Genomic DNA, 17,849 nt, shown 5'->3' on the forward strand with positions numbered 1-17,849 from the left:
TGATTCCCTGGGGAAAAAGAATGACTAATATATTATCAATTTAGCAGATTAGAGTTGGGTGTGTACTCGAAAGGTGATGCTATTTTATCACGATGACTTCCATTTTAATTTGAAAATGTCTTTTAAACAGTCATTATGAGAGACGAGGTGAAGGAGAAGGAGATTGCATTTCTACAAAATGTTCTGTATCTTAATTTCCCATAGCACTCGGCTGCACATGCATAAAGAAATACAAGTTTGGAAAAAAAAAAATTCCTTTTCCTCACATAACTTCAGTGATAGCAAATTTTATTCCGTGTTTCAAATTTTTGTGGAGTGATTGATGTGTTTCTTAGAGGCAAATTTTCATAACTCAAACAACATTACCAATAATTGCAAAAGCCGCTTTTCAGATGAAATCGCTGGGAGAATGTGGCTCTGGAGCCGGCTGCGGGTGTCTGTGAAGGGACGTTCAGGTGGCAGTGCTGAAGGTGGTGTTCTGTCACCTGAAAGGTCCGCAGTGGGGAAAGGTGCCGCTGAGCAAACGCCGGCTCCTGAGTCAGGGCAGGGGCAGCGTCTGACAGCTCGCCTCCCCACTGCCTGACAGCCTTTTGGTACGGGACTACAGGGCAGGGGGACTGTCAGGCAGGGGGAGTTGGGTCGCGAGCTGACTGTCATCAGCCCGCCCCCTGCTAGACACCTGAAAGCTGCTAGCCTTTGCCTGGTGCTGCTTTCGGGTGCAACGGGGGATTCTCCAAGCCGGAGAATATACCTACAGGAGGAGGGTTAGGTAAGTGCTTCTCCTGACTGGGTTCTTCACTTTCAGGTGGTCAACCGACAGCCACATTGGGGTAGAATAGGCGGCTTTACAGTCAGGTATTCTGGCCGCCTGATGCAGCTAAAGACTAAACTAGACACAATTACCTCCTAACAAAATCCATCATAAAACATTTTGCAGCCTTGCAAAACGTCAATCACTGTACGCCCCTCTGATCACATCTGGTACTTCAGAAAAAAACAAGAACGCTGGAGGAACTCATCAGGTCTCGCAGCATCCACAGGAGGTACATAACCCACGTTTCAGGCCTGAGCACTTCAAGATGTCAGAGTGTCTGCAGACTTCTGTGTTTCACTACATCTGGCACTCCATATTCTTGTAAACAACACATTTAAGTTATGCTATGCTACTCTCAGCCTTAAACATGACCTGCAAACTCCAGGAAGCTTGGTAAGACAATAGAGAGACCGCACAGAGTATTGAGTAGTTTTGGACTCATTTAAGAGAGCTTGTGCTGATAGTAGAGAGGGTTCAGAGGACATTCTCAAGGATAATTCTAGGAATGAAAGGGTTTTCATATGAGGAGTGTTTGACAGCTCTTGGCCTACATTTGTTGGAATTTGAGAATGAGAGGGGATCTCATTGAAACATTTTGAACATTGCAAGGTAGGGACAGAGTAGATACAGAAAAGCTGATTCCCAACAATGGGAGAGTCAGGGACAAGGAGGCATAACTTCAGGATTGAAGGACATTCACTTAGAAAAGAGTTAAGGTTGAAATATCTTTAGCCAGTGGATGGTATTTCTGTGGAATTTGTTGCCACAGGCGGTTTTGGAGGCCAAGTTATTGAGTGAATTTAAGGTACAGATTAATAGGTTCTTGATTAGCTCGAGCATCAGGTTATGAGAATGCAAGGCAGTGGGGCTGTGGGGAAAATGGATCAACTCATGATTAAACGGCGGGACAGATTCAATGAGTTGAATAGCCTACTTCTTCTCTTATGGAAGTACAAAAGATGAAGATGATTAAAAAATGCACTGGATGCGACATGGATGGATTTGCAGAAAGCATTTAATGAAGTTGGACTCAACCAAGTTAACAAAATTGAGGTTCATAGAATTGAAAACTTACCCTCCATTTCTATTATCTACCAGCACAAATTCAGCACAATCTGCTTTATCCCCTCTATCCTTATTGGTTTTAGTACTAACTCCTCTGTCTCAACACTCATCCTTCCCCTCCTGGCTTCATCTGCAATATTTCCCCCATCCCTCCTCTGGTTCAACCCATCATCAACCGCCAGTCTCACCCTTCATTCTCAGCTCCACACTGGCCTCCTTCATTCTATTCTTGGTCTTGATGCAGGAACCAAAACATCAATCATTCTTTCCACAAACTCAGATTCCAGAATCTAAAATCTCTTGTGTTGCCATTAAAAAAAATTTTAAAGCTCAAGGATTTACAAGAATAATGCCAGGGATCAGTGATTTCAGCTATTGAATTAGATTGGAGAAATTGGGGCTGTTCATCTTGGACATAAAAAAAATATTAAGAACCAATTTGGAAAAGCGATGTACAAAATTGTGGCATTTAGAAACAGGGAAGGTGTTCCATCAGTGAATGTTTTAGGGAATTCAGGACACTCTATATAACATTTTAAACTAAAGATAAATTGTGAGGAAAGAAAAGTTTATACAGACAATGGTTGAAGTCTGGGAAATTAATTGAATCCAAGAATAACAAACCGAATTGATGGGGCCTTCAAAAAAAAAGGAATTGAGTAATCCAAGAGAAAATAAATCACCAGATTACTTTACCAAGAATTGACACACTTAATGGGCTAAATGGTTTACTTCAGTGAACAAAGAATTCCATGGTTCAATAACCTACATTGTGTTTTGAAAATCATCATTTCACTATTTGAATCACTGAACATTTTGAATGATCAGAGATAGTGACTACATTTATATAACAAGTTTGATATTTGTTATTTACCTTGAAAGATCCAGTAGAGTCTTTCATGTAAGAAACAAGGAATATATCGACAGGTAACAATGATGAAGTGATCAGTGCCAGAGCAAGAGCACAAATTGCAGTTATGGTGGAGACAACCTCACTTTCCTGTTGACTCTGGTATCGACGAATATATATCCAGCAAAATATTAGAATTGCCTGCAAAACAAAATAAAGTAGTCTTTACACTGGAGAAACCAAATGCAGATGAATAAACATTTCCCGAACAAAAGTGACTAAGCTTCCAGTCACCTGACAATTCTGTCACATTCAACACAGCTCCAATAATGCCCAACATAAGTGTGAACAAAAGAACCTAACCTTCAATCTGGATACATTACAACATTCTGAACTCTATATTGAATTTAACAATGTCAGTTAATCAGCTTTTTCTTTCAACTGTGTATTTCAATTTTAATTTGTCCATTTCTTTTCAATTCTAAGTGTTCTAAGAAACAATTACTTGAAAACACAAGGCTACATCTTATCACAGATATTTACTCTGATCTCTTCACCTCTGCAACTTACAATACACTTGTTTTCTCAATTGGATACCGAACGGTCATTGACTAAAAGTGTTGATTGCTTTCTCCCCCATCTAATCTGTTAAATACTACTGGTATATTTTGTTTTTGCCACTGGAAATTATAGTGCAACAATGGCAAAACTCCTCAAACTAATGCCTCAGACCTCCAGTGAACTGCACCCAACCATGACCATGTCACCATCTAGAAGTCCCAGTTGCAGAGAGGGCCCTCAAGCTTCTGCACCAGCTTCTATGATTGCATTAAACGCCAAACTGAAGTCAAAGAACAACAATCTGGCTTATGAGGCTTCATTCTCTAGGTGGGCCAGGACAGTGTGAAGGGTCGAGGCTATTGTATCACCTGTCGACCGGTTTGGACGTCAAGGAAACTGGAAGGTGTGCTTTGATGCATTCCATCACCAGCAACTCAAAGCACTTCTTGATCACAGATGTCAGTGTTAATTGGGTGGTAGTCATTAAGTTCAGGTTCTGTCTCTTTCTTTAGCACTGGGACAATGGTGGCTGCCTTAAAACCTGCAGTGTATGGACTGCTTCAGTGAGATGTTGTTGTAACTGTGCATTACAACCTCAATCAGTCGCGCCACACAGCCCTTCAGCACCTGACCAGGTATGCTATCTGGTCCAGTTGCTTTGTGTGGGTTCGCCCTGGATAAGATCTTCTTCACCTCAACCACAGCTGTGTAGGATGCTTGTTCTTCGGGGAAAGATGAGGCTTAAGAGACCATAGGAACCATAAGATATAGGTGCACAAGCAGGAAATTCAGCCCATTGAGTCTGCTCCACAAAACCATCATGAGCTGATCCATTCTCCCACTCAGCTCCACCGCCCCTGCCTTCTCCCCATAACTTTTGATATCCTGTCCTAGACCTATAATTCTCTCCCTTAAATACCCCCAAAAAGCTGGCCACCACAGCCACTTGTGGTAGCAAATTCCAAAGGTTCACCACTCTGGCTTAAGAAATTCCTCCACAACTGTTTTAAAAAGGTGCCCTTCAATCCTGAAGTTGTGTCTTCTCATCCTTGACTCCCATACCATGGGAAACAACTTTGGCAAGGGCTTTCAAAATTTGCAAATTTTCAATGAGTTTCTCCACCCCCCCCCCCATTCCACTGAACTCAAAGGAGTGCAGTCCAAGAGCTGTCAAACTTACCTCATATGCTAATCCCTTCATTTCAAGGATCGTTCTTGTGAATCTTCTCTGAACCCTCTCCAATGCTAACAAATCCTTTCTTAAGGAGCCAAAAACTGTACTATACTCCAAATGTGGCCTCACAGTGCCTTATAAAACTTCAAAATCATATCCCTGCTCTTGAATCCTATTCCTCTTGATATGAATGCCAACATTACAATCATCTTCTTCATCACCTGGAGGTTACCCTCTAGGGTATCGTACACAAGGACTCCAAGTCTCTTTGCACTTCTGAATTTTCTCCCCATCTAAAGTCTGCTCTTTTATTCCTTCTACCAAAGTGCCTGACCATACATTTTTCAACATTGTCTGTCATTTGTCACTTCTTTGCCCATTCTCCTAGTCTACCCTATTGTCCCTGTTTCCTCCTCACTACCTGTCCCTCCACCTTTCTTTGCATCTTCTGCAAACTTATCCACAAAACCATTTATTCCACAATCTAAATCATTAACATAGACTTACCCCTGTGGGACACCACTGCTAACCGGTAGCCAACCAGAATAGAATCCCTTTATTCCCACTGTTTCCTGCCAATCAGCCAATTCTCTTCCCATGCTAGCATCTTTCATGTAATTCCATGTGCTCTCATCTTGAAATGCAGCCTCACATGCAGCACCATGTCAAAGATCTGTTGAATATCCAAATGTACAACATTCACTGCATCTCCTTTGTCCAGCCTGCTTATGTTTTCCTAAAATGAAAATTGCACTTATTTGTCAGGAAAGATTTCCCCTTGAGGAAATCATGCTAACTTTGGCCTATCTTGTCATGCACCTTCAAGGTACTCTGCAACCTTACCCTTGGCTCCAAACTTCCTAACCACCAATGTTACACTAACAGGTCTATAATTTTCTTTCTGCTTTCTCCTGCCCTTTTAAATAGTGGTGTAACCTTTGCAATTTTCTAATACCTCTGGAACCATACCAAAATCTATTGAATCTCAGAAGATCATTATTATTGCTGCTACAACCTCTATAGCTACTTCTTTAAGAACCCAAGGGTGCACTCCATTTGGACCTTTCAGCTTCACAAGCACCTTCTCTCCAGTGATCTTGACTGCACTCACCTCTCTTCTCTGACAGCCTTGAAAGTCAGGTATGCTGCAAATGTCCTCCACAGTGAAGACTGATGCAAAATACTCACCCAGTTAGTTCCTCTGTCATCTCCTGATCTCCCATTACAATTTCTCCAGTGTCATTCTCTATCGTTCCTCTTTTTTTGTCTTAATATACTTTAAAAAGCTTTTAGTATCTTTTTTGATATTATTTGCTAGTTACCTAACAAAGTTAATATTTTCCTTCCTAATGACCTTCTGAGGTGCCTTTGGTCAGGAAGGGAAACTCAAAGTTGCTGGCCATCAGCTAATGTTTGAATATCCTGCCACATGCACCTCCTGTTGCTGGTGTTACAGAGGTGTCTCTGGATTCTTTGTGCATACCCACACTTCTCCTTCCTGAATGCACAGGAGAGTTCAGCCCTTGTAAATCTTAATGCCATCTTCTCTCCCCATCTTTAAACAGTGTCACGAGCTTGGAGGTTTTTATGAACCTCCACATCTATCCATGGTTATTAATTTCCCATGGATGTATAGCATTTGATTACTGTGACGTCCTCAATAAACTTGCTAATGTACCTAGCAACTGTGTGCCAGTTTACTCGTTGACATTGTTGTAGATCCCTACCTCCCCTAATGTACTCCAGACTGTGGTCCTGCAGCACTGTTGTGGCTTCCTCTGGCCCAGTCCTAATCTCCCTGTGAGTTCATTTGATTCGTTTTAACAACAGTGGTCTGTTTGCATGGATTAGCATGATAGATACATGGTCTGAGGGATGGGGGCAGGGGACATTTCTGTAGATCAGATCCAAGATATTTTCTCCCCAGTTGCAAAGTTGACATTTTGTTGGAAATTCAGCAGGACTGCTTTCAATGTGACGTGACTGAATCACTAGCAACAATAATACAGTCATCAGGAAGAGTTGCCAGGGCTTCACAGGTGAACCTGTAAATCTCTTTCATTTGTAGAAGGGGGTACATAAACTGCTATAATTAGAATAGATTCTGAGGATATGTAGAAAGGCCTGCACTTCACCATTAAGAGCATCATCTCTGGTAAGCAGTGAGCCTTTACTAAAGAGACATTTGCATACCAGTCCTTGCTGATGTTGATGCACACGATCCATCACTGGGTCTTACCAGAAGCAGCAGCATTTCCGTTTGCCCAAAAGGAGAAGAGTCGTTCTAGCTGGATAGTTGAATCCAGAGTACAGTCCTGGAGCAATGTTTCAGAATGAAGCAATCTTTCATTTTCCTCTGATTCAGTTGTAGCCGCAGGTAATCCATCTTATTTTCAGAGATGGTACATTTGAAATTACACCTACATTCTAAACCAAATCATTAGCTGTTTTCACACTGCAGGTGAGCAGTGACCCTATTTTGTCCCAGTGAAATTTCCAGGAATTCAGGACTTCCCGGGCCTTTCACACTGCAGTCCAAATTCCTGAGAATTTGCCCTCCTTGACAATTGGGGGGGCAGGTTGGTTTCCACTCTAACCGATGACACAAAACACACTCACAAGTGGTAAGATAAAGCTTACCCCACCCCCCCATCTGTCCATCGATCACTTTCCCACCTGCTAGCTCCCATCCCCCCCAGCAGCCACAGGCCCAGAACCTCCCCCCCCCCCCCCCCCCCAGTGCATCGACACATTGCAATGGGAGCACAACGCTGGATAAATGGCTGATTTTGTTTCCCATAATCCCTCGCGCAGTTGGAACCGCTATGGGAAATGCAGCACCATGTGGGATTATGGTTAACATGGACAGCTATTCATCCTGCATTGTGCTGCCATCATGACTTGCTGAAGCGGCCCACTATCGTCAAGAGGTAAGTATATTTTAATTTTAATCACCTATGTGACGCAACACACAAGCAGTGACATCACGAGGCTTTCCCTGATTGGTCATTTGGCTTTTCACATCACAGGGAGAGGGTGTTCTGGGAAAATATCCTGGTCATGGACCAGTTTAAAATTCTCAGGCCGACCTTTACATTCTGCAGATTTATGGGAGAGTTCCCAGGAAAATTTTCCAAGAATCTTCATTTTATTCTGCGGTATGAAAAGGCTTAGTAATACATATGATATACAATGATAGACACAGCCCAATTCCTGCATCATGACACTGGTAATAGGCCTCGAATCTGAAGAACAACCCACCATTATCTTTGATGAAGGACTGAAACATTGGTTATGTGTCTTTATCTTTGCAATATAAAGTACACAGTTTGACCTACTGAGTTTCTCCAACATTTTTTTCACTTCACCCACGGTGTCTGCAGTCCTCAGTGTTTTAAGCCAAATTCCTATCAATACTTAGTTCACCTTGAATCCCATATGATCCAACTTTCAGCCTCGCATGAGCAACCTTCACAACGGCCTTCCTAAAATTCAGTTAAAAGAAAAACCTCAAATTTGTAAGGCACTATTTCCATACACAAATTTAAGCTGGCTTTCCCTAAAACAATCCGAGCCTTTCCAAGTGTGGACAGACTCTTTATCAGAATCCCCTCTAGTAAATTTCCCACCATTCACATAATACTCCCCAGGCTGTAACAAAAAAGGTGTAAGGTTCCATTATTGTCACTTAACACTACATTGAGAATGTAACATACAAAATTCTTTTAACTTTTGTCTGCTGTAAGGCAGACTCACCACTTTGTCCATTACTCCTCACAGAAACCTACAGCACCTAGTGTTCCTAAACAGTCTCCCCTCCAAGTACTGACCAAGCTTCTGAGATCAGACAATTTCAGGCATATTCAGGCTCTGAGCCTTCCAATTCCCTAGTTTTAACTTGCAGTCTTAAAATAAAGGCAAGATATTAGCCAGTCTTCAGTACCTCTCCTGGATCTAAGAAAGACAGAAAAATTTCTGCAAGGCTCCCTGCAATTTCGCCCCTACTTTCTCACACATACACTTGGTCAAGTCTCAGCTGATCTCGCAGGACCAGAGAAGTCATTATTAATAGCTAAACAGTTGACTCAGTTTTCTTTGAATAAACTGCTGGAAGAACTGTTGAACAAGCAAAACATTCAATCATACGCAAAGGACAGAAATAATTATTGGTGAATCACTATGCTATGATTACTGTGTATTTATCTATTGTGCCAGATCTAATTTAAGAGATGGGACTGTCCCAAAAAGAGTGCTTTACAGAACTGCAAGTCATGCTAACCTCCTTGTGTCACATTTGAGCAACAAAGAAAGGTTTTAGGACTGATTTATGCTTTGGATCATAGTTTAATGCAGTGTCTGTTGTTGATCAGCTGGCAGAGCAATGGAGGAAACAAAAAATATTTCAAACATTAGCATTTTCTTGAAGACAAATTGAGAATTGTGGAATAGAAAAGTGTATTAAAATATTTAAAAATCAAGTATATATTTACTAAATCAAGTTTCAACTCTTTTCTGTTAAACCACGTTCACAGTTGCAGTTTTAGATACAATATGCTCAAAGTTTTATTTGTAGATGGAGAATAGTTTTGCTTCCCACAAACACTATCTAAATGATCTTATTGTTCATATGACATGTTAAATTGTCCAGTTGATGAGATCAGATCAGATTTCAGTTAACAGCAAGTGGGATTTGCTTCTCAAAGCAATCCTCTCTTCACTGGGTACAAAAATAGGATTCATGGTAATGTGTCTAAAATCTGAATAGTCAAGTTCAATTTTCTAATTTCTTACATTAACACTTCTGAACCCAAGACAAGAGCAAGACATTAAAAGTTACTTCTCTCCCGTGCACCCCCCCCCCACCCCACTATTCGCATGTTGGTTAATGTCTCAACCCATTACATTTTGTACTCTGAGCTTACATTTTTCACCACCCCACACTCATGCTATTGTGAAGAGGATACAATTTAGTTAAATTTTAAAATCTAATCTACATTTTTTTTAACATATCCAAACAGTGAATTTCAATGATATTTGGAAGATGACAAGTTGGGACCCAAGCCTTTTTTGCTCACTTTAACTGTCCTTGTGAGAATCCTTGAAGAAGCTGGCAACTTGGTAATATCCATTTCACAGGCCAATGTCAAAACTCTTTCAAGAGGCCAATCCCTTGCAAGGGGTCAGGCCCTGATGGTGTACCTGGCAGGTGTAATGGAAGATTTAATCCATTTTTTTTTACTTTTCCAGCCTTTGCTTCTGCAAGGCTGAGAACCTGCTTGTTTTTTAGAATCAGCAGACACAAGGTAAATTCTACCGAGGGGCCAGAGATGCAGTTATCTGACGAAAGGACATTTGTGTACCAAGAACATTTAATCTTCCTGCTTGTTTTGGTCACAGTCTTTCAGGCAGAGACCTAACCTTGACGCAAAATAAACCATTGTATTCAAAGTGATAAGCTGAAAGTTGTGTAGTTGAGTTATTCGATAGAAGCCAAGGCATGCTAGCTTGCTCACTTATCTTCCTTTTTGTGCTGGGAATAGGTGCTTGGGTAATCAGTTTTTGGGTAATATAAGCCATGGTCCCGCTGCTGAAGTTTGTGATTCTCCGAGAGGTGGCAACATCTCTCAGCAAGAAGAAGAACTTCTAGAGTCCAGCCAACGTCCCGGTTGGGGGAGGTGGAGAAGCTGCTACCGGCGCCCCGACAACCTACAAGTGTGCGGTCGTTCCCTCGCTTCGGCAGTTGGGACCAGTCCAGGCGTTGATAAGTATAATTGGGAAGGGCTTGCATATTGTAGTTTGATATCAGCTTTAGAATTTGTAATAAAGATTTATATAAACTGAACTGCTCTCGGTGTGTGTGTCTATTTTCTTTCGCTAGCTCTGACCAATCTAAAATGAACAAAGTGAGAGGTACAAGTTTACCCAGGATAGCAGGAGACTAAAAATCTGTGGTAACTAACTAGCTGGAGTGCTGACGGACATTTTCAGTCTCTTCCTGCTGCAGTCTTAGCCCAAGTCTTGGGCTCAGTCAGGTCAGACTCGGGGTCGGAGGAGACAGTGAGTCAGTGCCTGGTTTCGGGTGAGAGGAGGAGGAGGAGGAGCCGGGAGTTAATTGGGGTTAACTGGTAAGGGGAAAATAAAAGGAGTAGAAAAGGAGGGAGTGGCCAGCGAGGAGCGGCGCAGTGTGAGTGGCCCAGTGAAGGAGTGGGGACTTTGGTTCGAGGGGCTTCGGTGAGCAGGGGCTAAGAAGGAGCTTATTAGTAAAGGGTACTATAGTAAGAAAGGAGGAAATGGAGTCAGCTGGGGTAGTTAAGTGCTCCAATTGTGGGATGTGGGAAGTCAGAGACTGCACAGCTGTTCCTGATGACTACACCTGCAAAAGGTGCATCCAATTGCATGTAATGAGTGACCGTGTTAGGGAGCTTGAGCTGCAATTGGATGAACTGAGGATCATAAGGGAAGCAGAGGCAGTGATAGAGAGGAGTTACAGGGAGACAGTCACCCCTAGAAGGCAGGAGTCAGGGAATTGGGTGACTGTGAGGAAAGGAGGAAGAGCGCCAGTGCAGAGTACCCCTGTGGAAGTGCCCCTCAGCAACATGTATTCGGCTTTGGATACTGTTGGGGGGAACAGCCTATCAGGGACGAGTCGTGGGGGTCAGGTATCTGGCACAGGGGCTGCCCCTGAGGTTCAGAAGGGAAAGAAGGATAAGAATAGGATTCCTGTAGTTGGGGACTCATTAGTCAAAGGGACAGATAGGAGGTTTGTGGGAAGAGATAGGGGATCCAGGTTGGTCTGTTGCCTCCCTGGTGCCAGGGTCAGGGATATCTCTGATCGAGTACATAGCATTCTGCAAGGGGACCAATGACTTAGTTAGAAGTGGGGATGAGGTCCTGAAACAGGATTATGTAGAATTAGGTAGGAAGTTAAAAAACAGGACCTCCAAGGTAGTAATCTCTGGATTGCTGCCCGTGCCACGAGCTAGTGAGGGTAGAAATAGGAGGATGTGGAGGATGAATGCGTGGCTAAAGAGATGGTGCAGGGGACAAGGGATAAGATTTCTGGATCATTGGGATCTCTTCTGGGGAAGGTCAGACCTGTACAAGAGGGACGGACTCCACTTGAACTGGAGGGGGACCAATGTGCTGGCAAATAGATTTGCTAGAGCTGTGGGGGTAGGTTTAAACTAGTTTGGCAGGGGGGGTGGGGAACAGAGGGTGAGAGCAGTGTCCAGGGTGTATGGCCACCTAGCTAGGAATAAAAAAGATAACAAAGGTAGGATGGAGATTAGGGTAGAAGGTAAAAAAGAGAATATATGTGAGGGACATTCTCTGAGATGCATATATTTTAATGCAAGAAGCATAGTGAACAAGGTAGATGAGCTGAGAGCATGGATAGATACTTGGGGTCACGATATTGTGGCAATTAGTGAGACCTGGCTACAGGAGGGGCAGGACTGGCAACTTAATGTTCTGGGATACATTTGTTTTAGATGTGATAGATCAGGGGGTAAAAAAGGAGGAGTTGCTCTGCTTGTTAGGGAGGACATTACTGCCGTGAGGTGGCAGGATGGTATGGAGGGATCGACCAGTGAGGCTGTTTGGGTGGAATTGAGGGGTGGAGGAGGCATGAGGGTGCTAATAGGGGTGTATTACAGACCACCAAATGGGCCAAGGGAATTAGAGGAACAAATTTGTAGGGAGATAACGTATATGTGTGAAAATCATAGGGTAGTGATCATGGGAGATTTTAACTTCCCACACATTGATTGGGATACCCATACGGTTAGAGGGCTGGATGGGCTTGAGTTTGTTAAATGTGTTCAGGATTGTTTTCTAAATCAGTTAGTAGAAGAACCGACTCGGGATGGTTTAATACTGTATCTCCTGTTAGGGAACGAGCTAGGTCAGGTAGCAGACATTAATGTTGGAGAACCAATTGGGTCTAGTGACCATAATTCTGTTAGTTTTAAGGAAGAGCAAGGAGAGGCCTAAAGTTGAGGTTCTGGATTGGAAAAGAGCAAATTTCGTAGGAATAAGAAGGGATTTGGGGAGTATTGAGTAGGACAGGATATTTTCAGGTAAGGATGTTAATGAAAAATGGAGGATATTCAAAAAAGAAATTTTGAGGGTACAGAATAGTTATGTCCCAGTCTGGATCAAAGGAAAGGCTGGAAGTCATAGGGAGGCTTGGTTTTTGAGGAATATTGGAAATTTGGTTAGGAGAAAAAGGGAGGTGTACAAGAGGTATAAAGAGCAGGGAGCTGAGAAGTTGAAGGAGGACTACAAGGAGTGAAGAAGGAATCTTAAGAAAGAAATTAGAAAGGCCAAAAAAAGGCATGAAGAGGCTTTGGCTGAAAGAGTAGAAATAAATCCAAAGGGTTTCTATAAGTACATTAAAAGTAAAAGATTAGTGAGAGATAAAATTGGACCCCTTGTAGATAGCGAAGGTAGGCTGAGTGAGAAGTCTGAGGAAATGGGGGAAATTTTGAATGATTTCTTTGCCTCGGTATTCACTAGGGAAAAAAATGTTGAACCAGTTGAAGTAAAGAAAAATAGTGGGGAGGTCATGAAGCATACAAGGATAACCGAGGAGGTAGTGATGGCTGTGTTAAAAAAGATAAAGGTGGATAAATCTCCCGGACCGGACAAAATATTCCCTAGGACACTCAGGGAGACTAGTGGACAGTTAGTGGGGCCATTAACAGAGATATTTAGGATGTCACTGGCCACGGGGGTGGTACCAAAGGATTGGAGGGTGGCACATGTGGTTCCTCTGTTTAAGAAAGGGTCCAAATGCAAACCTGGGAATTATAGGCCTGTAAGTCTAACGTCTGTGGTGGGCAGGTTCATGGAAAGTGTTCTGAGGGATGCTATTTACAAATTTTTGGAGGTACAAGGATTGATAGGGAGTAATCAGCATGGTTTTGTCAGGGGTAGATCATGCTTGACAAACCTGATTGAGTTCTTCGAGGGGGGTTACAAAAAAGGTTGATGAAGGGAAAGCTGTGGATGTTGTCTATTTGGACTTTAGTAAAGCTTTTGACAAAGTTCCCCACAGGAGGTTAGGAAAAAAGGTGGAGGCATTAGGTATAAATAAGGAGGTAGTGAAATGGATTCAGCAGTGGTTGGATGGAAGGTGTCAGAGAGTAGTGGTAAAAAATTGTTTGTCCAATTGGAGGCCGGTGACTAGTGGAGTTCCTCAGGGTTCGGTCCTGGGTCCACTATTATTTGTTACATATATTAACGATCTGGATGTAGGGGTAGAGAATTGGATAAGCAAGTTTGCGGATGACACAAAGATTGGTGGTGTTGTGGACAGTGAGGTAGATTACCATAGATTAAAAGGTGATTTAGGAAGGCTGGAGGTGTGGGCTGAGAAAGGCTGATGGAATTTAATACAGATAAATGTGAGGTGCTGCATTTTGGAAAGGCAAATTTAAATAGGTCATATATATTGAATGGTAGACAATTGAGGAGTGCAGAGCAACAAAGGGATTTAGGGGTTATGGTAAATAGTACCCTCAAGGCTGATACTCAGGTAGATGATGTGGTGAAGAAGGCATTTGGAATGTTGGCCTTCATAAATCGGAGTATTGAATTCAAGAGTAGGGAGGTTATGATGAAATTGTACAAGGCATTGGTGAGCCAAATTTGGAGTACTGTGTACAGTTTTGGTCACCAAATTATAGGAAAGATATAAACAAAATAGAGAGAGTGCAGAGAAGGTTCACGAGAATGTTGACAGGATTTCAGGGTCTGAGTTACAGGGAAAGGTTGTGCAGACTGTGGCTTTTTTTTCTGGAGCGTAGAAGATTGAGAGGGGACTTGATAGAGGTGTTTAAGATTTTAAAAGGGACAGACAGAGTCAATGTGGATAGGCTTTTTCAATTAAGAAAGGGGGAGATTCGAACTAGAGGACATGGTTTAAGATTGAAGGGGGAAAATTATAAGGGGAACATGAGGGGAAATTTCTTTACGCAGAGGGTGGTGGGGATGTGGAATGAGCTTCCGGCAGACGTGGTCGAGGCGGGATCATTGGTTACATTTAAGGAAAGACTGGATCGTTACATGGATAGGAGGGGACTAGAGGGGTATGGACCGGGTGCTGGTCAGTGGGACTAGGAGGGTGGGGATTTGCTACGGCATGAACTAGTAGGGCCAAACTGGCCTGTTCTGTGCTGTAAGTGGTTATATGGTTATATTATATGGTTTCCACCTGCTTCAAAATCACATTAATCATACCGATGGTGCCCAAGGTGATATGGCCCTCATATCTCATGTAATGAAATGCTTTGAGAGGTTGGTAATGGCCAGAACTAACTTGTACGCAAAGACCTGAATGCACTGTGATTTGCCTATCGCCACAACTGTTCCATAGCAGATGCAATCTCACTGGCTCTCTACTCAGCCCTGGATCACCTGGACAAATGCAATGCAGGTACATAAATAATCTTTTATCTGAAACCCTTGAGACGAGACGCCTTTTGGAATAAGAGTAACGACAGTACGTTAAGTAATTGTGCTGATTTCAGATTTGCGCAAAACAAAAACACATTCTAACTAGAAGGGTCTCTGGACCAGGGGTGTGCTGGGGAGGGGGGAGGGGGGGTTGTGGCAGCTCTGAACGTGGTTTGTGGCAGTGCTGGATGGTGGGGTGTATTAAGGAATGAGTTAATAAAATTATGATAAAATATATCTTAAAAGGAATAAGATTATGAGGTTTTGTTGTTAGATCACATTTCACAAACAAACATCTCAAGGGCCATGCAGAAGACTTCATGCTTCCAATGGGTTTTGCTGAGATCATGGGAAGAGTACTTGTCAGGGTTTAACAAGTAGACGTTAATGGATCAACACGTTTGTACGATGCACAGGCTCAAGAACTTAAAATCTTTTGCTATTAAGACTGATGCCAGAAGTTTAAATTGCTGGTTGAAGGTTGCTGTTCTAAGAGGGATCATGTGGTTTTGCAAACAGAGAGAAAACATTCATTCTTTGGGGGAGAAAGAGAGACTGAGAAATTCAACAACAGATACACCACAGTCAAACCTGCAATAACTCTACTTTCTGTGCTATAAATAATGACAGATGCTTTATTTCCTGCTTCTCTGTTACCCACAGGGGACTCTGCAGCTCTTTTTGGCACGTCTGACTGGTTGGAACAGCAGAGGCACATCTGACTGGTAGGAGCACTAAGACACAGCTTTGGATGGGGGTGGGTCGTATTGGGTCACATTTGACCAAATGCAAGCTTTGGTATGCAGACGACAACCATGGAAAAAAATATTTAGTTTTTAGAGGTTTCAGTTTTCAGAACTTTGGATAAATGATAATGTACCTGTAATGACATCAGGCTGCTTTTCATCAATTCTAGCTCTGCTTTCAACACCATAATCCCCTCAGTACTGATTAGCAAACTTCAAATCCTGGGCTCTATACCTCCCTCTGCAACTGGATCCTTGACTTCCTCATCAGAAGACCACAGTCATTGAGAATCAGTAACAACATCTCCACCACAATGAGAGTCACAAGCACACCTCAAGGATGCGTGCTTATTAGCACACTACTCCACTCTCACTACACCCATGACTACATGGCTAGGCACAATTCAACTACCATCTACAAATTTGCTGATGACACCAGGGTTGTCAACAGAATCACAGATGGCAATGAGAAAGCATAGAGGAGAGAGAGAGAGAGATCAGTTAGTTGAGTGGTGTCACAATAAGCTTTCATTCAACTTCAGTAAAACTAAGGAATTGATTGAGGACTGCAACAAAGAGAAGACAGGTGTTATGAGTGAGAAAGCAGATTTGATGGGTCTCAAAGGCAAAGACTCTGAACACTGTCTTGTGGTAAATGACTTTACTTACAAAAGACAAGCATGGAAAGAGGGTAATGGGAAAAACACACAAATGTGCAGTTTATAGCAAGCGTGGGAAAGTGGCAGCGGGAATAAAACACATGCACACACAATTCATAGTGAGCATGGATAAATCGCATCAGGGGTTGAAATATATACGTGAACAATTTATAGAAGATAAACATGAGAAAAAAAGAGAAAAAAAAATCGCAACAGGGTTAAAATACCCACTCACAAACAACGAACTGAGTACACTTAACAATCAAGGAAAAACCAATACGATACCCGCCACTCCTTGACTCAGTTCAGGCATGGTTCTACATTGCTTAGGACACTAACAAAGATGCTCCCAATCCTATAACAGTGCACACCTTACCAACAATTTCCCCAGCGCCGTTCCACAGTTCTCAGCCTGGAGTGAACAGGGTGGACACTCGAAGATAGCAAAGAGAAAAAAAAAATTGAGCACATGTGAGACCCTTTATAGCACTGGACTGGATCTATCCCAGGTCATTTACAGGGTACCAGTAGGTGCTTTTAGGCTGCAGCACCCAGGTAGCCCTCCTGGGATCCAGGTGCGATTAGTTGGGCAAAGGTGCCTCCAGCACCTTTTAAGCTGAGGAGATAGCCCAAGTAAATCACCAACCTGGTGATTTTAGGGGGATCCCGCCCTTGCGATGATGCGGTAAGTGACGTGTCATGCAAACTAGTCTCCCCCGCCCCCCCCACCAGATGTCAGTCTCCCTCCCACTGTCAATCATGATCCCCCCCCATCCCGTGGCAGCCCACTCCTCTCCCCTTCCCCACAGAAGCTGACCCCTCTCCCCTTCCCTGCAGTAGCGACCCCTCTTTCTTTGATCGTGGCACCTCCCCCTGCCCAACTGCAGCGACCTCCTCCCCGGCCCCAGGGCAGTGACCTCTCTCTTCCCTCCTGATCGTGGCAGGAACCTCACCAGGGGTTTCCCTGTATGCCAGCACATAAGCATTGACGCCACAGGAACAACCGGGTCGGCCATTTTCAGTTTCAAAGCTGCAGGAGGACGCGACTTAGGTGAGTATTACTGAGTTCTCTGACTACCTCCAAGGTAGGGCAGGAACCTGGTTGAATTGTGACGAGCCTGAGTGGTCGGACTCCTTCAACCTGCTGCAAGTAGGGTGCTAATTGGGCAAATTGTCCGGTTAACCCCATTTCATACAATAGCTTGAAAGGGCCTAATGGCTCAATTAAAAAAAGGGGACTTCCAGTTAGAGTGTAATATGAGTAGGCGTCTCCTTCACAGCTTTCAGCATACTTTCTACTTTCTTTCCCTGTTTACTTTTTTTTCAAAAAGCTTTTGAAGTGGTATCAAATTTAATTTTCTGTGTTTGAAATGGCTACGAGATGTGGAAAGATCAGAAAAAATGGAAAGAAACAAGAAACTCCAGCTGATCCATAGCCAAACCTGATTATTGAGGGCTTCTCCAAAACACATGAAAAAAATCAAAACATTTATTGCAGCAGAGTTTAAACATTTAAAAGATA

General features: G+C 42.9%; 1 protein-coding gene across 2 annotated transcripts in view; it reads right to left on the minus strand.

Moving 5' to 3' along the window:
• The window catches only part of lmbrd1 (LMBR1 domain containing 1), a 296,648-nt gene that overhangs the window by 253,264 nt on the left and 25,535 nt on the right, over positions 1-17,849 (minus strand). For both annotated transcript variants that reach the window (XM_069886140.1, XM_069886141.1), the window contains exon 2: positions 2,754-2,930. In XM_069886140.1, coding sequence (XP_069742241.1) covers positions 2,754-2,930 — 177 coding nt within the window. The remainder of the gene's footprint in view (positions 1-2,753; positions 2,931-17,849) is intronic.

This window comes from Narcine bancroftii, chromosome 6 (genome assembly GCF_036971445.1).
Source record: "Narcine bancroftii isolate sNarBan1 chromosome 6, sNarBan1.hap1, whole genome shotgun sequence".
Lineage (NCBI taxonomy): Eukaryota > Metazoa > Chordata > Chondrichthyes > Torpediniformes > Narcinidae > Narcine > Narcine bancroftii.